Source organism: Erythranthe guttata, chromosome 7 (genome assembly GCF_056151865.1).
Source record: "Erythranthe guttata isolate IM_541 chromosome 7, IM_541, whole genome shotgun sequence".
Lineage (NCBI taxonomy): Eukaryota > Viridiplantae > Streptophyta > Magnoliopsida > Lamiales > Phrymaceae > Erythranthe > Erythranthe guttata.
The window spans coordinates 13845469-13868237 of NC_142539.1; the positions used below are offsets into that span (position 1 = coordinate 13845469).

Genomic DNA, 22769 nt, shown 5'->3' on the forward strand with positions numbered 1-22769 from the left:
ACAACTCTAATTTAGTTTAGGCCAAAGTCACTTTGCATCCTTGAATTATCTTTTAATTATAAAACGTATCAACTAATCATATTTTCTGGTTGAGCTTACAAAAATATTAAGGCATTAATTAATGTTTTCTTGTGCAATTACAATTTTATTTCCACCTGTAATCTATTGAATAATATATAGGGGTTTTTGTGCATAATTCCGCAATCAAGCATATTTATTATTCTAGGTTTAGGGGCTATATATCTTTCACCAATAAGACCATTCCTTTAATATTTATTATAAATAAAGGAAACATTCATGTATATGCCAATATTACCCTCAACCCTTTATACCTAATTCTTAATTGTAACCCCAATTTAATTAATTTTGTCCACAAAAATCCAATTTTGACCACAAAAATTCAATTTTGACTTTTTTTTTCAAAAACTTTTTTTTTTGCTGCCGGATTCCGGCGTTGACTTTTTGATTATTTTTTTTAATTTTTTTTTACGTCCGCCGCTTAACGTTGGCCGTAATTGTGCTGTCACTGACAGTAAATTAACATAATTATACTGTCAATGATAGTTAATTAACGTAATTGTACTGCCGTTGACAATACATTTATGTAATTGTTCTGCCGTTGACAGTAAATTAACGCAATATTATTATTTTTTATTTTTTGTTATTTTTTATTTTTATTTTGTTTGATTTGTTGACAAGTCAACGTAATTATATTACTATCGTTGACAGTAAAATAACTGTAAACACAATAATATTACTGTCAACAACATCAATATTATTATTTTTTTTGGGTTTTTTGTTTTGTTTGAGTTATTCACGGAGTAACGTAATAATATTACTGTCTATTATTGTAATATTACTGTAAACACAATAATATTACTGTGGTTGACGGTAATATTACTGTTGTTATAGTAATATTGTTGTCAACTACATCAATATTATTATTTTGTTTGGATTTTTTTGTTTGTTTGAGTTATTCACGGAGTAACGTAATAATATTACTGTCTATTATTGTAATATTACTGTTGTTATAGTAATATTACTGTCACTCACAGTAATATTAATTCTTTTGGCTTTTTATTATGTTTACATTTGTTGAACGGACAACATAGTAATATTACTCTATTACACAATAATAATAAGTTTTGGTGTGTTAATATTACTGTGCTAGAGATTAATATAGCAATATTGTTGTGTTAAACTGTAGTTTAGTTAATTTTACTCTGTTTAACAGTAATTTAGTTAATATTACTGTCAATCACAACAATATGGCTGTTTAAACGGAAAAAAAAAATGTTACAGAAAAAAAAAAAAAAAAAAGAACGTCGGAAACCGGCAAAAAAATCCGGAAGAAAAAAAAATCGAAAAGTCAACGCCGGAATCCGGCGACAAAAAAACGTTTTTTGAAAAACAAAAAAAAATTTGAAAAAAAAAGAGTTTTGGGGTTAAAATTGAATAATCTGGGAAATTTGGAGTCAAATTGAGGTTAAATTAAATTAAGGATGAAATTGGAGAATATTAAGTATGAGGGGCTATTTTAGTCTTTTACAAAAATCTGGACCATATGTGGACTTATTTGTAAATGAGTTTTTTTGTCTGGATCTCTTTATGAATAAGTACTCATTGATGGGTTTATTTGTAATCACCCCGAATATATATGTGAATTTTAGTCATTTGAGATATTTAAGCCAAAATAAGAAATACCGAACATTCTCTCTCTCTCTTAATTTTTTTTTCTTAAAAAATATTATTTTCATTAATATTACTGTCTCCGACAGTAATATTACCGTCAGAGACAGTAATTTAACTGTTCGAGACAATAATTTTACTGTATTAATTAATTTTTTCGTCTTGGCCTGCAATTTTGCTGTCTTCGACCGTAATATTACTGTCTCCGACCGTAATGGGACAATAATATTATTGTTTTGGGATTCAATATTATTCTCTCAAACAATAATTTTGTTGTTAACACGGTAATTTAGAGAGGAAAAAAAAGTTTTAAAAAAATGTCTACGCCAGAGAACCGTGCGATCAACGACGAAATCTGGCCGGAAAAAAAAATTCAAAACAAAATTATTTTCTAAAAAAAATATTTTTTCAAAAAATTATGAAAATGGGGTTAATGTGATATATTTGTTCAAATTTAGGGTGAATGTGCAATATTGATGAAGTTAGAGTATAATTGATGGAATTGATGAAAATTATATTATAAGGGGTATTTTCGACAAAAGACATGGGGATGGGTTTATTTGCAAGACTGTTTTTTGTCTGAATTTATGTGCATTTAAGTCCCTTGTCATCGGACTATTTGCCATTTGTCCATATATCAATCTTATATATAAAAGTAAGAAACACTTGGGCAACCTAAGAAACCCTAATGGCATATTTATGTTTTTTTAATATTAATTAGTAGTCTTGCTTAGTGCAGTTGGATTAGATCCAAACAATAACATCCATCCAATTACATATGCAATAGTTGAGAGTGAGACAAAGGAGAGTTGGATGTGATTTTCGAATATGCTGAATATTGATCTCAACTTTAGTGAAAATGAACACACACGGACATTCATGTCTGACAAGCAAAAGGGCTTGATTCCAGCCTTTGAAACCTTGTTCCCAACTGCTGAAAATAGGTACTGTGTGAGGCATCTTCACAGTAACATGAAAAGGGATGGTTTCACTGGATTGGCCATCAAATCAGCATTATGGGCTGCAGCAAGGGGTAGAGTTGAGGAATTTCAGAGGAGAATGCAAGAGTTGAAGGAGATAGATGAAAATGCCTATATTTGGCTAGCCAAAAAACCTCCACAAAACTGGTATATGTCTCATTTCACTACCTACCCCAAGTGTGATATTTTGTTGAATAATATGTGTGAATGTTTCAATAGTTTCATACTGGATGCAAGAGAAAAACCAATTATCTCTTTGCTTGAATCTATTAGAAATCTTTTGATGACAAGAATTCAGATAAATAGAGAAAAAACACTTAAGTGGGATGGTCCTCTCTGTCCTAAGATTAAGCAAGTGTTGGTGAAGACAATGAAAGAAGCTGGAGAGTGCATTCCAATAAGGTCAGATGAGTGGAATTTCCAAATTATGAGACCTTCAACTCAGCACAGTGTTGATGTTAGAGAGAGCACTGTGTTGATGTTAGAGAGAGGAGATGCAGCTGTAAGAAATGGGATCTCACTGGAATCCCTTGTAAACATGCATGTTCTGCTATCTGGTGCAGAAATGAAGATCCTGAATCTTATGTGCACAATTGTTACAAAGTGGAGACCTATCTGAAATGCTATGAAACTCCTATATTTCCTTTAAATGGACCTGAATTGTGGCCTGCCAGTACAATAGAGCCTCCATTGCCACCCAATTACACAGAGAAAGTAGGTAGGCCTCAAAGAATTAGGAGGAGAGAAGCAGATGAGCCACCTGTTGCAAAAAATCTTCATAGGCTGGTTGGAGTTAAAAGATCAAACAAGTGCAGAACATGTGGGACACAAACCACAACTCTAAAACATGCAAAAACATGAAGTTTTCACAGGTTCAAGAAGGGAGCAAGGGTGCTGGTATGAGTCCGAGCAAGGAAACCAAAGGAATGAAGTTGAAGCTTCAACTCAAGCTTCAGTTTCAACTCCACAACTACCACAACCACCAATTCATACTGCAAAAAATAAAGAAAAATTTCAGGTTTATAATTGTATTATTTTTTTAATTTCAGTATCTCAATGTATATAATATATAAAATTTGAGTTATGCAAGCTATTTGTTCAAAATTGCAGGTTAGAAGACCTCATAAGAAAATGACAGTAACAGACAGAAGGAACATAATTGGATCCTTTAAGGTATTTAAATTAATATATTCATGATTATGTTTTTTTAATAAGTATTTATATTAATTTATATTTTTTTTTATTAATTACAGCCAAGTCAATCTTCTCCAACAATTCAGGCTCCAGTGATTGTGAAAGGAGGTGTTAATTTCATAACACTATCCAATTTGGCATCATCAGTGGCCAATCAACTTAAGGGAAACTCAGGCTCTGAAATTGGTGCAAGTTCTTCTAAGTCAGCCTCTGCATCCATCACAAATTCCAAGCCATCTTCTAAGTCAGGCCCTGCAGGTTCCAAATCAGCCTCCAAGATGAAGAAGTAATCAAGTTTGATCAAGATTGTATTTTTGTTATTTTGTATGTTTGTTAGCTAGTTTGATGTTGTTTAATGTTTGATGGTTGTTGGGTGCTAAATATCTAACACGCAAGTGCACGTATCGCAAACAAGTAGTAAAAGTGGACTCGTGAGAGTCGGATGTCGATCCCACAGGGAATACTCAAATTACCTAATCCTAAGTACCAAATTCTAACAACTATGATTTTTATCCAGCCTACGCAAGTTTGTCAAATTAAATCAAATAAACAACTAAACTAATTAAGAAAGCAAATAACACGAGAAAATATCAATTAAAACGGACCTAGGATTTTATCTTCCTCCTATGTAAGAATTGCTCACCCAAAACCCCTCAATTATGAAATATATGATTCATGATTATTAACCCGAGACACTAATTTACTCATAACCCGCTGTCGCGTGTATTATGAGTCTATTATTCATAAACGGTTCACTATATGTCTATGCAAACAAATTATGAATAAAACATTAACTAACAAGTCTCGTAAATGGCTACCTAAGGTGATATCTGTATGTCTACGACACCACATGCAATTGACACACTCATCCGCTGAAAACTACTCGAAGGCTCTTCTACTTACCGTCTAATTATCAAAATAGCTCTGTCGAGTCAATCCCAATAATCACAGATAAAGCACATAAATTGATCAAGTTCATGCACTAACAATCATATCAAGTAGAAGAAATAATCATAAAATCATAATTGCATAATCTCAAGAAAACGGGTTCACCATCCCCACATAGGGTTCCGACAAAATCCTAGATTAAAAACTTAGCTACGCATGTTCTCTACGAAAAACATCATAAAATATAAAAAGAAATAGATTAAGAAAAGATAGACGAAAGAGGAATTGTGATGAAGATTTGTCAATTCTCCGTCTTCGATTCTTCGTTCTCTCGCTCCTCTCGCTCCAAGGTTGTGTCCAAAGTTCTCCTTTGATTCGTGCTTGGTTTGGGCTTAAATAGATGTCCCAACTTGGTAGATGATTCTAGGTTTCCTTGTGTGTTTAAAAGTCCAAAATTGCCTCCAGCGTGATTTGGCACGGCCGCGCGAAAATCAGTGCAATTCTCGCACGGCCGCGCGAGAATTGCCGAAACCTTCTGCCCAAATTCAGCATTTGGCACGGCCGTGCCAAAAATAGGCTAATTTTGGCACGGCCGTGCGGGCCTGTTTTCAGCCAATTTCAGCATATTTTTGATTATTTCACTTTTGGCCCATATTTTCTCCAAATTTGCAGTTTTGACCTCAAACTTTTCCAATTCTTCAATTTATACCTAAAATACAATAAATCAACCTTTGAACCACCATTTATCGTTAAATCACACCAAAAGCTCAAATAAAAAGGTACGATAAAGTATAAAAATATATACTTAACAATGGTTTGTTAGGATTTGAACACAGTTGGTTTGTATGAGATGTTTTGTATGAGATGTTTTGATTTGTTTGGATTTGAACTCAGTTGGTTTGTATGGGATGTTTGATGACAATTTCAAGTTATTGAATGTTTGATATTTGAATTTCAAGTTAATGAATAAGCTTCTGTTTTTGAATTATGTATATATAAGTTCCATAATTGATCAATACATACAAGGTACTTGATGGAAACCAACATAATAGCTAGCAAATGAAATGACCAATACAAGAATCCCTACCAAATTCACCAAATTCAAGAATTATTACCAAATTACCAAATTCACCATTACAAGAACTACTAACAACTGAAAATTGATCATATAAGAACTACTACCAAATTCAAGAACTACAACCAAATTACCAAATCCATCATTACAAGAACTTCTAACAACTGAAAATTAACCATAAACAAAACATTACAAACAACATCCACATACAACCAAAACATTATATAGACCCCATTTCTATGCCAATTTTCATGAAATATATGGCAATGAACAGAAGTATGACCATAAAGACTCCAACTTGCAACTTCATGCTCTTATTGTACATTGCAATCAAACCCTCCAGTTTCTTGGCTCTTTTCTGAATAATCATTCTTTCCTTTGCAAGTTCACCTTCTAGCTTGTTCAATTTTTCTTCTTTTTCTTTGTAACAAGCCACTTCACCTTCAACTTGGTTCAATATTTCTTCTTTCTCTTTGAAGCAAGATAATTCACCCTCTAGTTTGTTCACTCTCCTAAGCAGTTCGGGGATATCATCTTGGATCTACCACATATTTCAGGATCCAACCACTTGAATACACCACAGTAGGTTGGTTTCTGTAACGAATCCCAAAACTTGAATCAAAAGAACGCATTTTACCCCATAATTTGGGCAAGCTTGAAATAACAAATTCAATATACAGTAATGAACAAATTAAAGGAAAGCATTTTACCCCATAATTTAATTTGGGCAAGCTTGGTATCTTCTCCCTGGATTGTCTGGCGTCCATGACGTAATCACTGGCAAACGAAATCCACATTTACAATTGATTGTGTAAAATGTTGAATGAGCATCAGAGCTCGTTGAGGATGAGCTCCGACAGCCATAATTAGATCCTTTACTCATATTTTATGCTACATTGAGGTGAAATCGAAAACATTGAGGTGAAATCAACACTACAAGTAGACTAATTACCAAAGGAAACTTACCAAATCGAAAATTGTTTTGCAATTGTGACGCTTTAACTACTCGGACATTCATAAACTTGAGAAGGCGATTCTGCTATTTTCGAATTTCACCTCAATTGAAGGATTCGAAATGGGGTTTTAGGGATTGGATTTACGGGTTTATTGGGGATATGGAGAATTAGGGATTTTAGAATAGAAATAGGGGAGGAGAATGACGTGTCGCTCCACATCACGTTTCGTTGGCCAAGTAGGCACTGGGTGTTGTACAACTCCACATTTAACGGCCAAATAGACGTCACGTGAGTCACGCGTGCTATTTCCGTCGAAGTTAGCTGCCAACGTTAACGGCAGAACATAAAGTGATCAAAAGTGGCAAGTTTGAGGACATATTTCGTGGATTGAAATGTTTGAGGACATAAATCGTTTTAGTGGTAAAGTTTAGGGACATAAACTGTAATTTTCCCCTTTTTTTGTCTGAACTTATGTGCATTTAAGTCTCTTTTCACGGGACTGTTTGCCATTTGTTCATCTATCAATCTTATATATAAAAGTAAGAACGCTTGGGCAACCTAAGAAACCCTAATGGCATATTTATATTTTTTTAACATTTCCTATTTTCCAGTTTTTTTTCCCTAATGACCTTCATAACAAATCAGATTTGCAAATTCGCTAGCAAAATTCTAATCCGTTCGAATATTATATTTCTTACTCTTTCTCTCTCTTATATCCTATGTGGATTTATTTAATACAATTTAATTATCACATATTTAAATTTTCTTTCTTTTTACAATCGCGTGGGAGAATTGCTAGAAATATATTAAGAGACGATCCTTATCTCCTTCTCCAGTTATATTCTTTCATATAACGGATAAATTCATGCAAATAATTTAATTAATATTTTTTAAATAATGTTTATTTTACATAGGGAGAAATTATAATTTTGGTCCTATAATTTGGTGATCTCTTTAGGGATTTAGTTCTATAAGTTGTTCTATTTCAATTTTACATACAATAATTATGCAAAGTTAGTATTTGTAGTCCTATTTCACTCGAACATTGAATTTTAGCCGTCGTTTAATGATGGACCTAACAAATCGCATAAATTTATTTATATGGACACTTAAAAATTATAAATGCTCCTCTAATTTGGTTTATAGATGTGTCGTCTCACATAATTAAAGTTCTACCAATAATAAATTATATGTCGAATTTATCAATTCTCAATCGTCCATATAAGTAAAATGCGTCAAGTTTATTTGCCGCGTCATAAAATTAAAAATCACGCAACATAGGACTAAAAATATTATATTTGCAAAGTTATTGCATCTAAAACTGAAACATGACAAGTTAGAGGATTAAATACATAAATAGGCCAACATATATGACCAAAACTACAATTTTCCTTATTTACATACAAGAGTTATCGTTGCATAAAAGTTCTAGTAAGGGTGAACCATATAACCAAGTTCCCCAAAAACCCTAAGTATCAACCTTATTTATTCTCCGTGTAAATAGGTTTCCATTGATTCTTGTTCCCTTTGGTCTCCGTGTAATAGTTTTCTATATATTCATTCTATTGCAATAAAAGTTTCTCTATTTGTGACAAACAAATCTACCGATCGATATATCAATGTCTTGTCGGCTTGCAGACAACGAAGACCTTGTCATGGATATACTATTGCGCCTGCCGGTGAACTCTCTCCTCCGATTCAAAACAGTACAAAAATCATGGAACAAAATCATCACCTCGCCGATTTTCAATAAACTGTACACCAAATCCCTTCGAGAATTGAATCTTGATTCCGATTTTCTTCAAAAACTCTCCGACAACAGCACCGAGACATGCTCTCCGAGAATCGCCGGACCCGTCAACGATCTTATCTGCATCTACGGAGTGTTAATTTCAACTCAAGGAATCGCGCTGGTCGATCTTTCTCGCGCGAAAACCGAGATAGTTCTCCCGAGGTATCCAATATTCGAAATCCATTTGGATCGAACACTTGTGCGCAATGTAGGACTCGGTTTCAACAGTAAGGCGAATGAATTCGTTGTGGTGCGATTGATGTCTTATGAACTAATAAGAGATTTTCAAAGCAATTATCGTGTCCGTGTCGATTTATATTCCGTAAAGCAAAATTCTTGGAGAAAATTTGAGCATTATCTCAGCAACGTAGTTATCAAGAAAGAAATCGGGTCGTGCAGGAATGGATCCCTTTGTCATTGGCTGGTACAAGAGTATGGTCGATTAATGTATATACTGTCGTTCGACTTTAACGACTTCATCTTCCGGAAAACCCCGCTTCCACCGCGTCTGTATTATCCCGGATTAGACGTGATCAAGCAAGAGAGAATCGAGGTTTTTGTTGAGGGTAACTCGCTTGCCCTATTCACTTACCCGACTTTAGAAGATGATTATGTTTTGGAGAGATGGGTTTTCTCTCCTTTTGGAGAAAAGGAGAAATGGACGAAATTGCCCCCCATTGGACCACTTTTGCAAGTGTCGAAGCCGGTGGCTTTGTGGGAGAATTACGGTCTTGTTTTGAAGTATTGTCACGACGGAAAGTACTTAGCTTTTTACGATTATTCGACTCGAGAAGTAAGAAATATTGAGATTCCTCAGAAGAAGCATGATCATGTTAAGCTTATTGAGTACAAGGGAACCCTATTTTCACTAGGTATACAAAAATAGATTTTGTGATGGATTCTTAATTATTCACTTGATATGGATTTTAAACATTCAATATATATAATTCAAATTTTAATCGAAATTTATCGTGTTAGTAGTGTTAAATTATAGTACATAATTTTTCGATTCATATTGTTGTGCACTTATGATCTCATTTAGAAGTCATCAAATGGTTACTATTTCCAGGGTGTATCAATGTTATTTTCCATTCATATATACAAAAAGAATTAATTAGTTTATTTCCTTTGTCCATTGATTTCCAAATTTTCTGAAACTATGAAATTATCGATACTTTTGGAATCGGAATAGATTTTCTACATTACAAAAAATTTGGAATTTGTTGGAAGTAGTTTCGTACTACGAGTAAAAAAGATAAGAAAAAGACTAATTCCGATACATTCCGTCTGACTTTCACTCCTGTTGTCATAGATATGATGTTCTAATTGGATGCATAATGTTTAAATCTGATGTTGTAATCGGGGGGGAAAATTACAGTTTATGTCCCTAAACTTTATCACTAAAACGATTTATGTCCTCAAACTTTTTCATCCACGAAATATGTCCTCAAACTTGCTACTTTTTAACAATTTATGTTTTTCCGTCAACTCCGTCAGTCAACTTGGATGGAAATATCAAGTGATGTCGATCTGGCCGTCCGAGATGCTTGACACACTGAGATGATGTGGCAAAAAAAAAACGTAGGTGACACATGGTTATTTCCCTCTTTCAAATTTAAAATCCCAATTTCTCATTCCCCATATTTCATTGAACCGAATGCATAAACCGTACCTCCTAAACTCCTCGTACGAAGCATCGATTTGGGGTGAAATTCCGCAACAAGATTGCCTAACCATAATTTCGCAAATTTCAAACATTTGTAGAGCTGGAACATCGCAATAGAGCAGCAATTTTCGATTTTGGTAAGTTTCTTCAAAGTTGATATCTTTGAACTTCGTTTTGGAAATTCGGGAGGTGATAGTTTCGATTTCATTCACATTATATGTTGCATTGTAGACTATGAGTATAATTTGGGGGTTAAGGTTACTGTATACGGTTCAATTAAACAGGGGAATGAGAAATTTGAGATTTTAATGACAAATTGGGAATTTTGAATTGAAACAGAGGGAGAGAACCACATGTCACTCCACGTTATTTTTTTCGGCCACATGTCACTCCACGTCATTTTTTTCGGCTACATCATCTCGGGGTCTCAGCCAGATCGACATTAAATAGCTAGATCGACATCACGTGTGCCACACGTGATATTTCCGTCCAAGTTGACTGAAGGAGTTGGCGGCAGAACATAAATTGTTAAAAAGTGGCAAGTTTGAGGACATATTTCGTGGATGAAAAAGTTTGAGGACATAAATCATTTTAGTGGTAAATTTTAGGGACATAAACTGTAATTTTCCCTAATCGGGGGGTTGTCTAACCCCCGATCGATAGGCATTTAACCCATTGATTTTCAGAAAATTGAACATCAAATCCTGTCGAGAATTGAACCTTGATGCTGATTTTGTAAAATACCTGCCCCATCACAGCGAGGAAATATTTCGTCCCAAAATTTGTGGACCAGTTAAAGATCTAATCTGCATCTACAATGTTTACGCGCTCGAAAGAGTCGGTCTATTCAATCTTTCAACCACGAAAAATATGATAATTCACCCGACGTATATATCCAATATGCAATAGATATTTAGATACACTAATTGTACGCAACATCGGATTCGGTTTCAATAATCATAGGAATGAATTCGATGATAGTATTATGGTAGCAAAAAATGTTGGAGACAATTGAATATTCATGATCTTGATCTGAACAACATGGTTATCAAGAAATCAAGTTAAGGTATATGCAAGCACTGGTAAAAAAATGGTTTTGTATTACAATTTTTTTTACTACGGCAACAAGCCGTAACAAAATGTACATTTTTACTACGAATTTGGTACACTTTGCTACGGTTAATGGTCTTACTAAAAAATTATTTGAGTCGAACTCGACTTTTGTAAGCAAATAATTTAAAGTACATAGTTGTTCGACTTAAATGTACCCTGCAGTATTTGTTTAGCCAAATCATGTCGATAATGATCAAACTTGTACCAAAAGGCGAAATCCTTCATCCTCAGGACCCTCATCCCTTGCCATGTTAGGTTTTGATGAAGGAAGTACTCGATCCTAGGGACGGGTGGACCCAGGGGTTTTTTCTTCGGAAGGCTAGAATATGAGGGTGAATTAAGAGAATTTTTTTTTTTGGTTTTGTAGACTAAAGTGTATAAAATTGAAAATTTTGGGGGCCAAAAGTGTATTAACTAATACATAAAAAAAAATTTGGAGGGGGGAGGGGGGGGGGGGGGGGGGGGGGGGGGGGGGGGGGAGGGGGCATGCCAACCATACCCATGGATACACCTTTGATCTTAGGACGTTGACGTTGTACTAATTTACTACGCCAAAACCAGTTGATCTACCCATGCTGGTAGAAGAATCGAACTCTAATAATAGGTCATATATTGTTACCTTAGTGTGGTTTTGCGAGTTATTGCACGAGAGTGAGAGTGAATTGCACCTATATCATTGGATGCGTCCTCTCCATTATCATAAAAAAGAAATAAAACATCCTCCGTCAATCCTTGTCAGGCCAAGGGATGGGGGCCCTGGTGGCGAGGGATTTCGCCTTTTGGTGCAAAAAAGAAAAAAAAATGTGGGTACTTTATAATAACTAACACTAGAAAACAAATAAAAATATAAAAAAGAATAGAAAAAAAAATAGAAAAAAGAAATATAAAAAAAAATATAAAAATCTCAGTATATATATAATTATGGGCATATGGGCCGTATTATGCAAACCCTAATTTTGCATTCCACTAGTAACTTGACCCGTGCGATGCACGGGATTGAACAAACAAACATAACAATCATTAAAACAAACAAAAATAAAAATGTATTGACTATTTAACTGAAAAATCTAATAAAAACTATATATTAAATATTTTACTGGAAAATCTAATAAAAGTATAAAACTCTATCCACCAAAGAATTAATCCGGCCACCAACAGAGTAGTTGTTTTCAACTCTTGAGCATATGTCACCTGCAGCGTAGGACAAAATGAAAGAAAAAATAATTTTTTTATAAATTGAAAATAAATGTTACAAAGCTCATTTATAAAACTTTGAAGACAAATAATCCATATATAAATTTAACCAAATATATAAATAACTTACTTAGTTCAGATTTTGAAAAACTTCTTTATAAACGACGTTTGTAGTAGTATTTGAGGTGTTCCCGTCGCTGTTACAAATAAGTATCTTCAAGCCTCTTCGACTCGTAACTCTTGAGATAGCAACATATAATTGTCCATGTGAAAACACTGATTTCTGAAGATATATACCCACGTGTTGAAGAGATTGGCCTTGACTTTTATTTACCGTCATTGCAAACGAAAGAGTGATAGGAAATTGTCGACGCAAGAATTTAAAAGGAATCCTGTTATCGGATGGCGTTAGAGTCAATCGTGGAATAAACACCTTATGACCAATGTTGGTTCCTGATATAATTTTCGCTTCCAAGACTCGATTTCCTAATCTTGTGATTGACAGTCGGGTGCCATTGCACAAACCTGAAGATTGGTCTATATTTCTCAACAACATGACAGGAACACCTTCTTTTAGTTTTAATTCGTGATTTGGAAGACCAGAAGATTTAACGGTATTCAAAAACTCGGGCGTATGAATATCATCAGGTCTGTCAATGCTTCCGTTTGCTGAACATGTACTATAAAAACTGAGATATGTCTTCATTTCCTTAGGAACCAACGATAGCATGTAATCGTTTACCACGTCAACAATCTCATTTGTCGGAGCCAGTATGGCCCTGTGTTGCAAATAACTGATATCATCCATATTCTCTAAAAATGATGGGTATGTCTCATTTACAATTGAAGCAAGTGGACCAGCTGACTCTTTTATGAGTAAGTCATCAGGGATTTCAATGCTGACCACCCCGTCATTGGGATCACCTGTTGGTGCCATCCCCAATACTTAATATTTCGGGAACTGATTTCTATTTGGAATAGAATTTCCTTATCAATCAAAGCGTTAATCTCTGTAGGACATCCGTAGTTATGGTTTCCCTACAAAAAAATAAAATGGTTATTAGCCTAATGTGGATTTAAATGTACATAACTTATTACATCAATAATACCTTGTTTGATGCACCACCTAGGTGTTCTGAAGCACTTTTTTCCAATTAATTGCATTTACGATCAAACATTACGAATGAAGTCGATCCAGTACTATCAATGACACTCACTTGAACTCTGAACCTGTACAAAAATATATATTTTACATACAAATTTCGAATACCAAGAGGAATGATGGTTTTCGTAAAATATTACCAAATCAAAGTATAATTACCTTGGTACAACAGGAACAAACCCGTCACACTCTTCGCACCAATATTTCTTTGAGACAGGTTCGACCTTCCTCACACAATTTTTACATGAAGCATACCACCAATTAGCTGCCGACTCGATTTCCAGAATTTTCGCCAGTACGGATCCAACACATACCTACAATATATATACAACAATCGATTCTTAAGAATTATATTTGTTTAATTAAGAATATATCAGATATATGTTCGACGAATCAACGTACCTTTGTACTCTCAACGCACTCATCAATGGTCATTCTATCTGCCTGAAGTGGATCGTACGATCGAGGCAAAGAAAGTTGGGACGATAATTGACTAACTGATGGGACATAGACTTCTTCGCTCAATGCAAGCCTGTAAAATTTACAGGTATTAAAATATATAACGATTGATTATACTCAAGGTTATATATATATATATATATATATATATATATATATATATATATATATATATATATATATATATATATATTAAAAGTTGAATGATCAAATGTTAGTACATATACCTGTAGTCTAAAACTTCTTTCAAATTCGGTTCGATCAGTAGTTGTGATCCATGTCGAACATTTGACAAACTCGTGCTTCCTAAGTATGATTTTAGGCGAATTAATATACAAAAATATGCATTAATATTTTAACAAATTCCTAAATATGCATCAATATTAGGGTATGTAAATATTAACACGCACCACAATAAGTTTTAGCCCTGAAACACTGAAGTATGACCACAGTCCATTTTGGTCAGTATTCGTTACATATGCATCACATTTGTTCAGCAAATGCTTCCCATAAAGTACATTTAATTGTATTTTTCCTGTAATGTAAAATAAATTACTAAAAATATTATAAGAATAAATCCATATAAAAATTGTAAAAAAAAATATATAATATTTAAATTACTCTAAATCTTGCAGAATAACATCCAAAAGTTTGCTTTTCTCTCCTTTTGTAGTGATCTCCTTTATATGCCCCTTCTCTACCACATGACCAATTACATCTGTACAAATAAATAAATTAAATCAAATGTACCAGAGTTATATACTGAATCAAATTGCAACATTATTTTGATTACTGAGGATTTCTACATAACCCTTGTGATACAGACGACACAAATATATTAGTGATTAACGCTAAGACATAACAAACATTTACCAAACTAAGTTATATGAAACAATTGCGTACCAAATAGTAAATATTCATCCACATTCTTCTTTATTGTGTCGAAAGAAACGAACTTGAAGTTGGTTGTCGGAATATATTCGGCTACTAAATTAGTAACTACAGTCATTCCGACAAAATTGAGCTTAAATTTGTACGTAGATACTCGAAATGGTAAATTTGAATCACCCACCAAGAAATTTTGAAACATATAAGTTTCGCCTTCTTTAATTTCACCAATTCCTTAAATTTCATAATGAGATTCTTTTTTATGGTAGCATGAATACGCATACCCTGTTACAAAATCAATAAAATAGTTAGCTCCTAAATATTGGGAATATAAAACAAAAATAAAAATAAATAAATAGAAAAGAATCCGGAAAAATAAAAACATCACCTTCTCATCCAAAAAAACCATTTCAATGCTACCCGTTTCTGTTTTTCTCCACCTATCTGGCACTAACCATAGACGAATTACCGGTACAATTATCTTCCAATTAATAGTGTTTGTATCAATATTTAGGAGATTAGTGAAAACAGATATTAGAAAACTAAATCATCCACATTCTTCTTTATTGTGTCGAAAGAAACGAACTTGAAGTTGGTTGTCGGAATATATTCGGCTACTAAATTAGTAACTACAGTCATTCCGACAAAATTGAGCTTAAATTTGTACGTAGATACTCGAAATGGTAAATTTGAATCACCCACCAAGAAATTTTGAAACATATAAGTTTCGCCTTCTTTAATTTCACCAATTCCTTAAATTTCATAATGAGATTCTTTTTTATGGTAGCATGAATACGCATACCCTGTTACAAAATCAATAAAATAGTTAGCTCCTAAATATTGGGAATATAAAACAAAAATAAAAATAAATAAATAGAAAAGAATCCGGAAAAATAAAAACATCACCTTCTCATCCAAAAAAACCATTTCAATGCTACCCGTTTCTGTTTTTCTCCACCTATCTGGCACTAACCATAGACGAATTACCGGTACAATTATCTTCCAATTAATAGTGTTTGTATCAATATTTAGGAGATTAGTGAAAACAGATATTAGAAAACTAAATCATCCACATTCTTCTTTATTGTGTCGAAAGAAACGAACTTGAAGTTGGTTGTCGGAATATATTCGGCTACTAAATTAGTAACTACAGTCATTCCGACAAAATTGAGCTTAAATTTGTACGTAGATACTCAAAATGGTAAATTTGAATCACCCACCAAGAAATTTTGAAACATATAAGTTTCGCCTTCTTTAATTTCACCAATTCCTTAAATTTCATAATGAGATTCTTTTTTATGGTAGCATGAATACGCATACCCTGTTACAAAATCAATAAAATAGTTAGCTCCTAAATATTGGGAATATAAAACAAAAATAAAAATAAATAAATAGAAAAGAATCCGGAAAAATAAAAACATCACCTTCTCATCCAAAAAAACCATTTCAATGCTACCCGTTTCTGTTTTTCTCCACCTATCTGGCACTAACCATAGACGAATTACCGGTACAATTATCTTCCAATTAATAGTGTTTGTATCAATATTTAGGAGATTAGTGAAAACAGATATTAGAAAACTAAATCATCCACATTCTTCTTTATTGTGTCGAAAGAAACGAACTTGAAGTTGGTTGTCTGAATATATTCGGCTACTAAATTAGTAACTACAGTCATTCCGACAAAATTGAGCTTAAATTTGTACGTAGATACTCGAAATGGTAAATTTGAATCACCCACCAAGAAATTTTGAAACATATAAGTTTCGCCTTCTTTAATTTCACCAATTCCTTAAATTTCATAATGAGATTCTTTTTTATGGTAGCATGAATACGCATACCCTGGCCTGTTACAAAATCAATAAAATAGTTAGCTCCTAAATATTGGGAATATAAAACAAAAATAAAAATAAATAAATAGAAAAGAATCCGGAAAAATAAAAACATCACCTTCTCATCCAAAAAAACCATTTCAATGCTACCCGTTTCTGTTTTTCTCCACCTATCTGGCACTAACCATAGACGAATTACCGGTACAATTATCTTCCAATTAATAGTGTTTGTATCAATATTTAGGAGATTAGTGAAAACAGATATTAGAAAACTAATTTAAACTTGTGTTATTTAACTACGTGTTTAATTATTAGATTATAGGAAAAATTAATTTAGAATTATGCCAATATTTAGGAGATTAGTTAAAGAATTAGTAGAAATTAATATTTAATTACGTGTTTAATTATTAGATTATACGAAATTTAATAATATGAAAAAAATTGGATTAGAAAATTAAATATTAGAAGATTAGTTAAAGGATTAGTAGAAATTAATATTTAATTATGTGTTTAATTATTAGATTATACGGAAAGTTAATTTAGAATTATGCCAATATTTAGGAGATTAGTTAAAGAAATAGTAGAAAATAATATTTAATTAGGTGTTTAATTATTAGATTATACAAAATTTAATAATATGAAAAAAAAAATTGAATTAGAATATTAAATTTAATTCCATTATAAGATATCCTCCAAATGAGCGGGAAAAATTGACCTTAGGGTTTTCTAGGGTTTCTCCAGGAACCTTTCTTTTGTTAATAAGATAAGATACTGCCTCAAAATTCCTAAATTCAAGATTCCGTCAGATTTTCTATTTCTGTGTAATTAGGTTAGCTCTGAATTCACAAACAATTTGTTATGCTCGTTGAGAAATAAATCTACTCTACCAATGAATCCTCGATTTTCAGACAACGAAGATGTTGTCATGGAAATACTATTGCGTCTCCCAGTGAAATCTCTCTTCAGATTCAAGACAGTACAAAAATCATGGAACACCATTATTTCCATGCCGATTTTCGCAAAATTGTACGTCGAATCGGGTCGTGAATTGAACCTTAATTCCGATTTTCTTCACAAATGGCCAGTCGACAGCGGCGAAATATGTTGTCCGAAAATCTCGGGACCAGTTAAAGATCTAATCTGCATCTACAACGTTTACGCGACGCAAAGAATCGCCATATTCGACCTTTCTGCTGTTAAAATGGAAATTATCGAGCTTCCGATACACACATGGTATATTCTCCGCAGCATTGGGTTCGGTTTCAACGATAGGGACAATGAATTAGTTGTGGTGCAATTGCTGTCTTGTACAGGTGGCATAGGATCGAGAGGCTACGTGTGGATCTATATTTCGGTAATAAAAAACCGTGGAGTAAATGTAAGCATCATCTTGACGACTTGACTATCAAGAAAGCAATCGGGACATGCAAGAATGGATCCTTTTGCTTTTGGCTAGTGGAAACGCAACCGTACAATAGTGCTCGTTTTATGTGTGTATTGTCGTTCGACTTCAACAACCGCCGATTTAGAAAAGCTCGATTTCCGGGTTGTTTTACGACGGTGCGCTCGACGGGAAAAAGGAGAAAATCAAGATTTTTGTTAATGATAACTCACTTGTCCTATTTAGTTACCCGATTTTAGGAGGTAAACTTTTGGGGAGATGGGTGTTGAATGTTTCTGGGATGCAAGGGGAATGGACCAAATTGCCCTCCATTGGACCTTTTTCGCAATTGTCGAAGCCGGTTGCTACATGGGAGAATCATGGGATTTTTTTGAGGTGTATTGATCGTGAGGGAAAGACGCACTTTGTTTTTTACGATTATGCCACTCGAGAAATAAGAAACATTGAGATTCCGCGGAAGAAGCACGATCGTGTCAAGGTTGTTGAGTACAAAGGGAACCTTGTTTCGATACGTACGTAACTTCAAGAAGAATGTACTTCCCTGGTTTTTATTTAATTTCTCCAAACTTATTTGACTAGCACTTGCTAGTTTTTTTTATTTATGATGATTACATTCTTCTTTGGAAAACACTTAACAGAGATAGATTGTAGTTATTTTAGCATAAGTTAGTTTAAGGAATAAGTGCACTTTGCCCTTTTTTGCGCTTTGTCGCCCCAAAAAAAAAAACAAAAAAAAAAAAGAAATTGCACGATCATACCTACACTAAGGAATTCGTTGCAACGGTGACTTAAAAGTCTGTGGCAGAACTTCAAAATTTTATTTCAGATGGATTAACAAATCCCAAGACAATCTCTGATTTTCCAGTGGTTCGAATCCTTTTCTTAATTGAGGTTCAAAATCATGGGATGGTACAAACGATCAATTACTAGCAGATTAGTGAAATGCATGCATTATGCTGTTTTTTGTCCTATTTTTTAATTTAATATTCATGACAATATTGGCCCTTTAAAATATTTTAAGGATAATTACAGTTTTGATCCCTATATTATACACCATTTTCGATTTTGGTCCTTAAACTCTTTCCGCCACAAAATTGGTCTCAAATAACCAATTTTTTTTATAATTTTTGTCAACCGTTTAAAATTGCCGTTAGTTTGGACGGAAAAGTTGCGTGTGAGGCACGTGACAATGAACATTATGATATGTGATAATCCTTAAATGGCAGTTGTTTTGTCTCCAATTTAGTTCTTTGGAAGTTAATAGAGACATGTATTAAGAGCAACTCCAATGGAGGCATTAAATGAGGTATCAAACTAAAAAACTACCACTTTGATGCTCTAAAATTAAAAAAATCCTCCTCCAATGGAGGCATTAAATGGAGAATTATTTTGATACTCAACCACCCGGAGGTGCAAAAATAATCCCTGGAAAATAAGGTATCAAAAATATAACCACCCAATTAGCCTATCACTATTTGACACGTGGCATTTAAAAATATAATTATTCATATATTTAAAATTTGAAAATCTATTTGATACTTGTGGTTGGAGTGAATTTTTTTTCAAGAAGTATCAAAGTATTATATCAAGTATCAAATGAATATTTAATGCTCCATTTTGATATCTCCCGTTGGAGTTGCTCTAAGTAGTTAATAGCATTATCCTTATTATTAGTATTAGTAAGTTAATTAACCTCTATCAATGTAAGGCAATATAGCCATAATGTTTGTACGTTGGAAAATAGATAGGAAATACAGTCTTCTTCCTCTCAACTCTTTCTTCTTCTTTACCTTGCTTATATTCATCTGTGTTACCATTCTTATCACATTAACCCCCTTTTTATTTTACCTATATTATTAATTTAACCCCAACTAGTAATTGTTTTGATGTTGTAAGAATATGAACAAACGTGTGATCAAAATTCTATTATACTGGAACATCATTAAGTATACTACACAAAAAAAAGGAAATAACTTTACTGTTGAATAATTTTCCAAATGAATTGAATCAGCTAATACCAGTAGATTGAAAATTTGAACCAGGAATAAAATCATCAACTATGTCTTTCATGTTGAGCTTAAAAGTAATTAGATTTAATAACTTAGTTAACATAATCAAAACTAAACTATCGACAACATAAAATGTCATCTATACATCTTGCATCGGAACTAACCCCTTCTCCACTGCCTCATTTTCAGGCTGTTTTTGCCACTGGAATTAACAATTGGAAAATTTAGAAACAAAAATAAATATAAACAATAAATTAAATATCGCATACAAACAATAAGTCTTGAAGGTCAACTTCCAATAGCTTGTGGCTCCGCCCATTTTTGGTTAATTCTCTCAAATCATCCATTTCAATAACATGTCCAATAACATGTCCTATAACATATAAAATGAAATAATTGCTATACATAAAATTTGAAAACTTTGGTATAAATTAATGAAACACATAATTTAACAAAATGAAATTACCTATAAGCCATGATGGAAAAAGATGTAAACTAATTGCCACACAGTCAATAGGATGAAGAAGATAAAAAACAAAATCTAAAGTCGGGTTACCAAAAGAAGAAGCCTTAGGTAGGGAATAAATAAAATTCAAATGTTGCAGACATTATGTAAAACGATGTCACAAAATTCGCTAGGGATGAAAATCAGATTTATTTACCCTTTTCTGTAAAAATCGAAAATCAGATTATTATAAATAATATCTAGGAGAATTTGATGAAAATCGATAATAATATTTAAAATAATATTTAGGAGATAAAAATTTGATAAAACAATCAAAAAATAATATTTAGGAGATAAAAATCTGATAAAAATCGAAAATAAAATTTAAAATAATAGTTAGAAGATAAAAATTGGATAAAAATCGAAAATAATATTTCAAATAATGTTACTGAGATAAAAGTTGATAAAATACGAAAATAATAATTAGAATAATATTTAGGAGATAAAATATGATTAAAATCAAAATTATTATTTAAAATAATATTTAAGATATAAAAAATTGATAAAAATCGAAAATAATGTTTAGGAGACAATAATCTGATAAAAAACAAAATTAATATTTAGGAGATAAGAAACTAATAAAAACATGATAAAACTCAAAAAAAATATTTAAAATATTATTTAGGAGATATAACTTTGATAAAATTCAAAAATAATATTTAGGAGATAAAAATTTGCTAAAATTTGAAAATTATATTTAAAATTATAGTTAGGAGATATGAAATTGATAAAATTAAAAAAATATTATTTTTAATAATATTTAGGAGATAAAAATTTGATAAAAATAAAAAAATAATATTTAGGAGACAAAAATCTCATAAAAATAAAAAATAATATTTAGGGGATACAAATATGATAAAATTCGAAAATAATATATAAAATAATATTAAGGAGATAAAAATTTGATAAAAATTGAAAAACAATTACAAATATGACATTAGGGTTTCTTAGGGTTGCCCTAGCGTTTCTTTCTTTTATATATAAGATAAGATACAACTTTATTCTTACAATTTCATCTAGATAAAATTAAATTCGAGAAATGTACTAAAAATGTGAAATGACAAAAATACCATGGGAATACAACAACAACAACAACTAAACAACGCCGCGCTGCAGGAAGTACAGATTATTGCAAACCAAACAACAAAAAGACCTTTGGATTTGCGGAGCACTGAATCGGCAAAGAGCAAGAGATTGATGGCACGAAGAACAAGCACTGCTACAACAATTTTTGCACCAAAATAAGGGATTTCTAGGATTTTAGAAATTTCTTCTATGTTTTAATATTTTCCTTTTGGGTTTCCAGAACATAACTAAAACAGTGGATGATCAATTATGATATTTGATTGAATTTTAATGGGAAAACATGAAAACTCGATGAGTTTTGCTCGATGAATTTTGCTATAAGACAAACAAGGGTTAATCTGAATTTTTGAAGAAAAAAGAATGAGCTAAAGCTCGCAATTTCTACCTTGATAATCTGGGATTTGATGCAAAAGAGAGTATAAGAGGAGAGAAAAAGCGGAGAGAAGAGAGAACTGTGAAAAGAAAAGGATGTGAAAAGAAAAGGAAGAAAGAAAAAATGGTGAGAAGAAAATGAAAAAGAAGAGAGAGAGAGAGTAATTGGTGGACAAAGAAGTAATTGCACATTAAAAGTGACAGCGTTAGTTTCTTCAAAGTTGACCATAAATCACAGGGGTCATTTTGTCTCCTCAACGCCGTGTTAGAACAAACCCGCACAAACTCGCTCATCGCCGACGCCTCCTCAACGCCGAGTTGGTCGGCCCCATCCCATTGGTAGCTCTTGAGTTGGATTCGAACAATTTCACCGGTTTTATATATTCTGGTGATCATTTGGAGTTGATTTTGACGGGAAAGGGGTTAAGGCTGATTGGGATAAATAAAATGGAGGAAGAATAGAAGAGAATAAATGGAGGGAAAGTAGGAAGAAAATGAGAAGAATTTAGG

The 22769-nt window shown here is 32.8% G+C and overlaps 4 protein-coding genes across 4 annotated transcripts; 3 read left to right on the plus strand and 1 right to left on the minus strand.

The window, feature by feature from the left end:
• The first annotated feature begins 2572 nt into the window (after window positions 1-2572).
• Window positions 2573-3530, plus strand: LOC148769762 (uncharacterized). The gene is made up of 2 exons (XM_088820337.1): window positions 2573-3126; window positions 3159-3530. Exons 1-2 carry the CDS (start codon window positions 2662-2664, stop codon window positions 3528-3530), a joined length of 837 nt encoding a protein of 278 aa, XP_088676463.1. The 5' UTR covers window positions 2573-2661.
• A 4871-nt stretch (window positions 3531-8401) lies between these two features.
• LOC105953861 (putative F-box/kelch-repeat protein At1g12870) lies at window positions 8402-9460 on the plus strand. The gene has a single exon (XM_012977541.2). It carries the CDS (start codon window positions 8402-8404, stop codon window positions 9458-9460), a length of 1059 nt encoding a protein of 352 aa, XP_012832995.2.
• Window positions 9461-12677: 3217 nt separating this feature from the next.
• Window positions 12678-15177, minus strand: LOC105973149 (uncharacterized). Its single transcript, XM_088820338.1, has 6 exons — window positions 15072-15177; window positions 14790-14886; window positions 14112-14241; window positions 13869-14023; window positions 13716-13777; window positions 12678-13471 (listed from the first exon to the last, which is right to left on the minus strand). Exons 1-6 carry the CDS (start codon window positions 15175-15177, stop codon window positions 12678-12680), a joined length of 1344 nt encoding a protein of 447 aa, XP_088676464.1.
• A 2597-nt stretch (window positions 15178-17774) lies between these two features.
• LOC105953860 (uncharacterized) lies at window positions 17775-18807 on the plus strand. The gene is made up of 2 exons (XM_088820339.1): window positions 17775-18239; window positions 18415-18807. Exons 1-2 carry the CDS (start codon window positions 17775-17777, stop codon window positions 18805-18807), a joined length of 858 nt encoding a protein of 285 aa, XP_088676465.1.
• Window positions 18808-22769: the final 3962 nt, after the last annotated feature.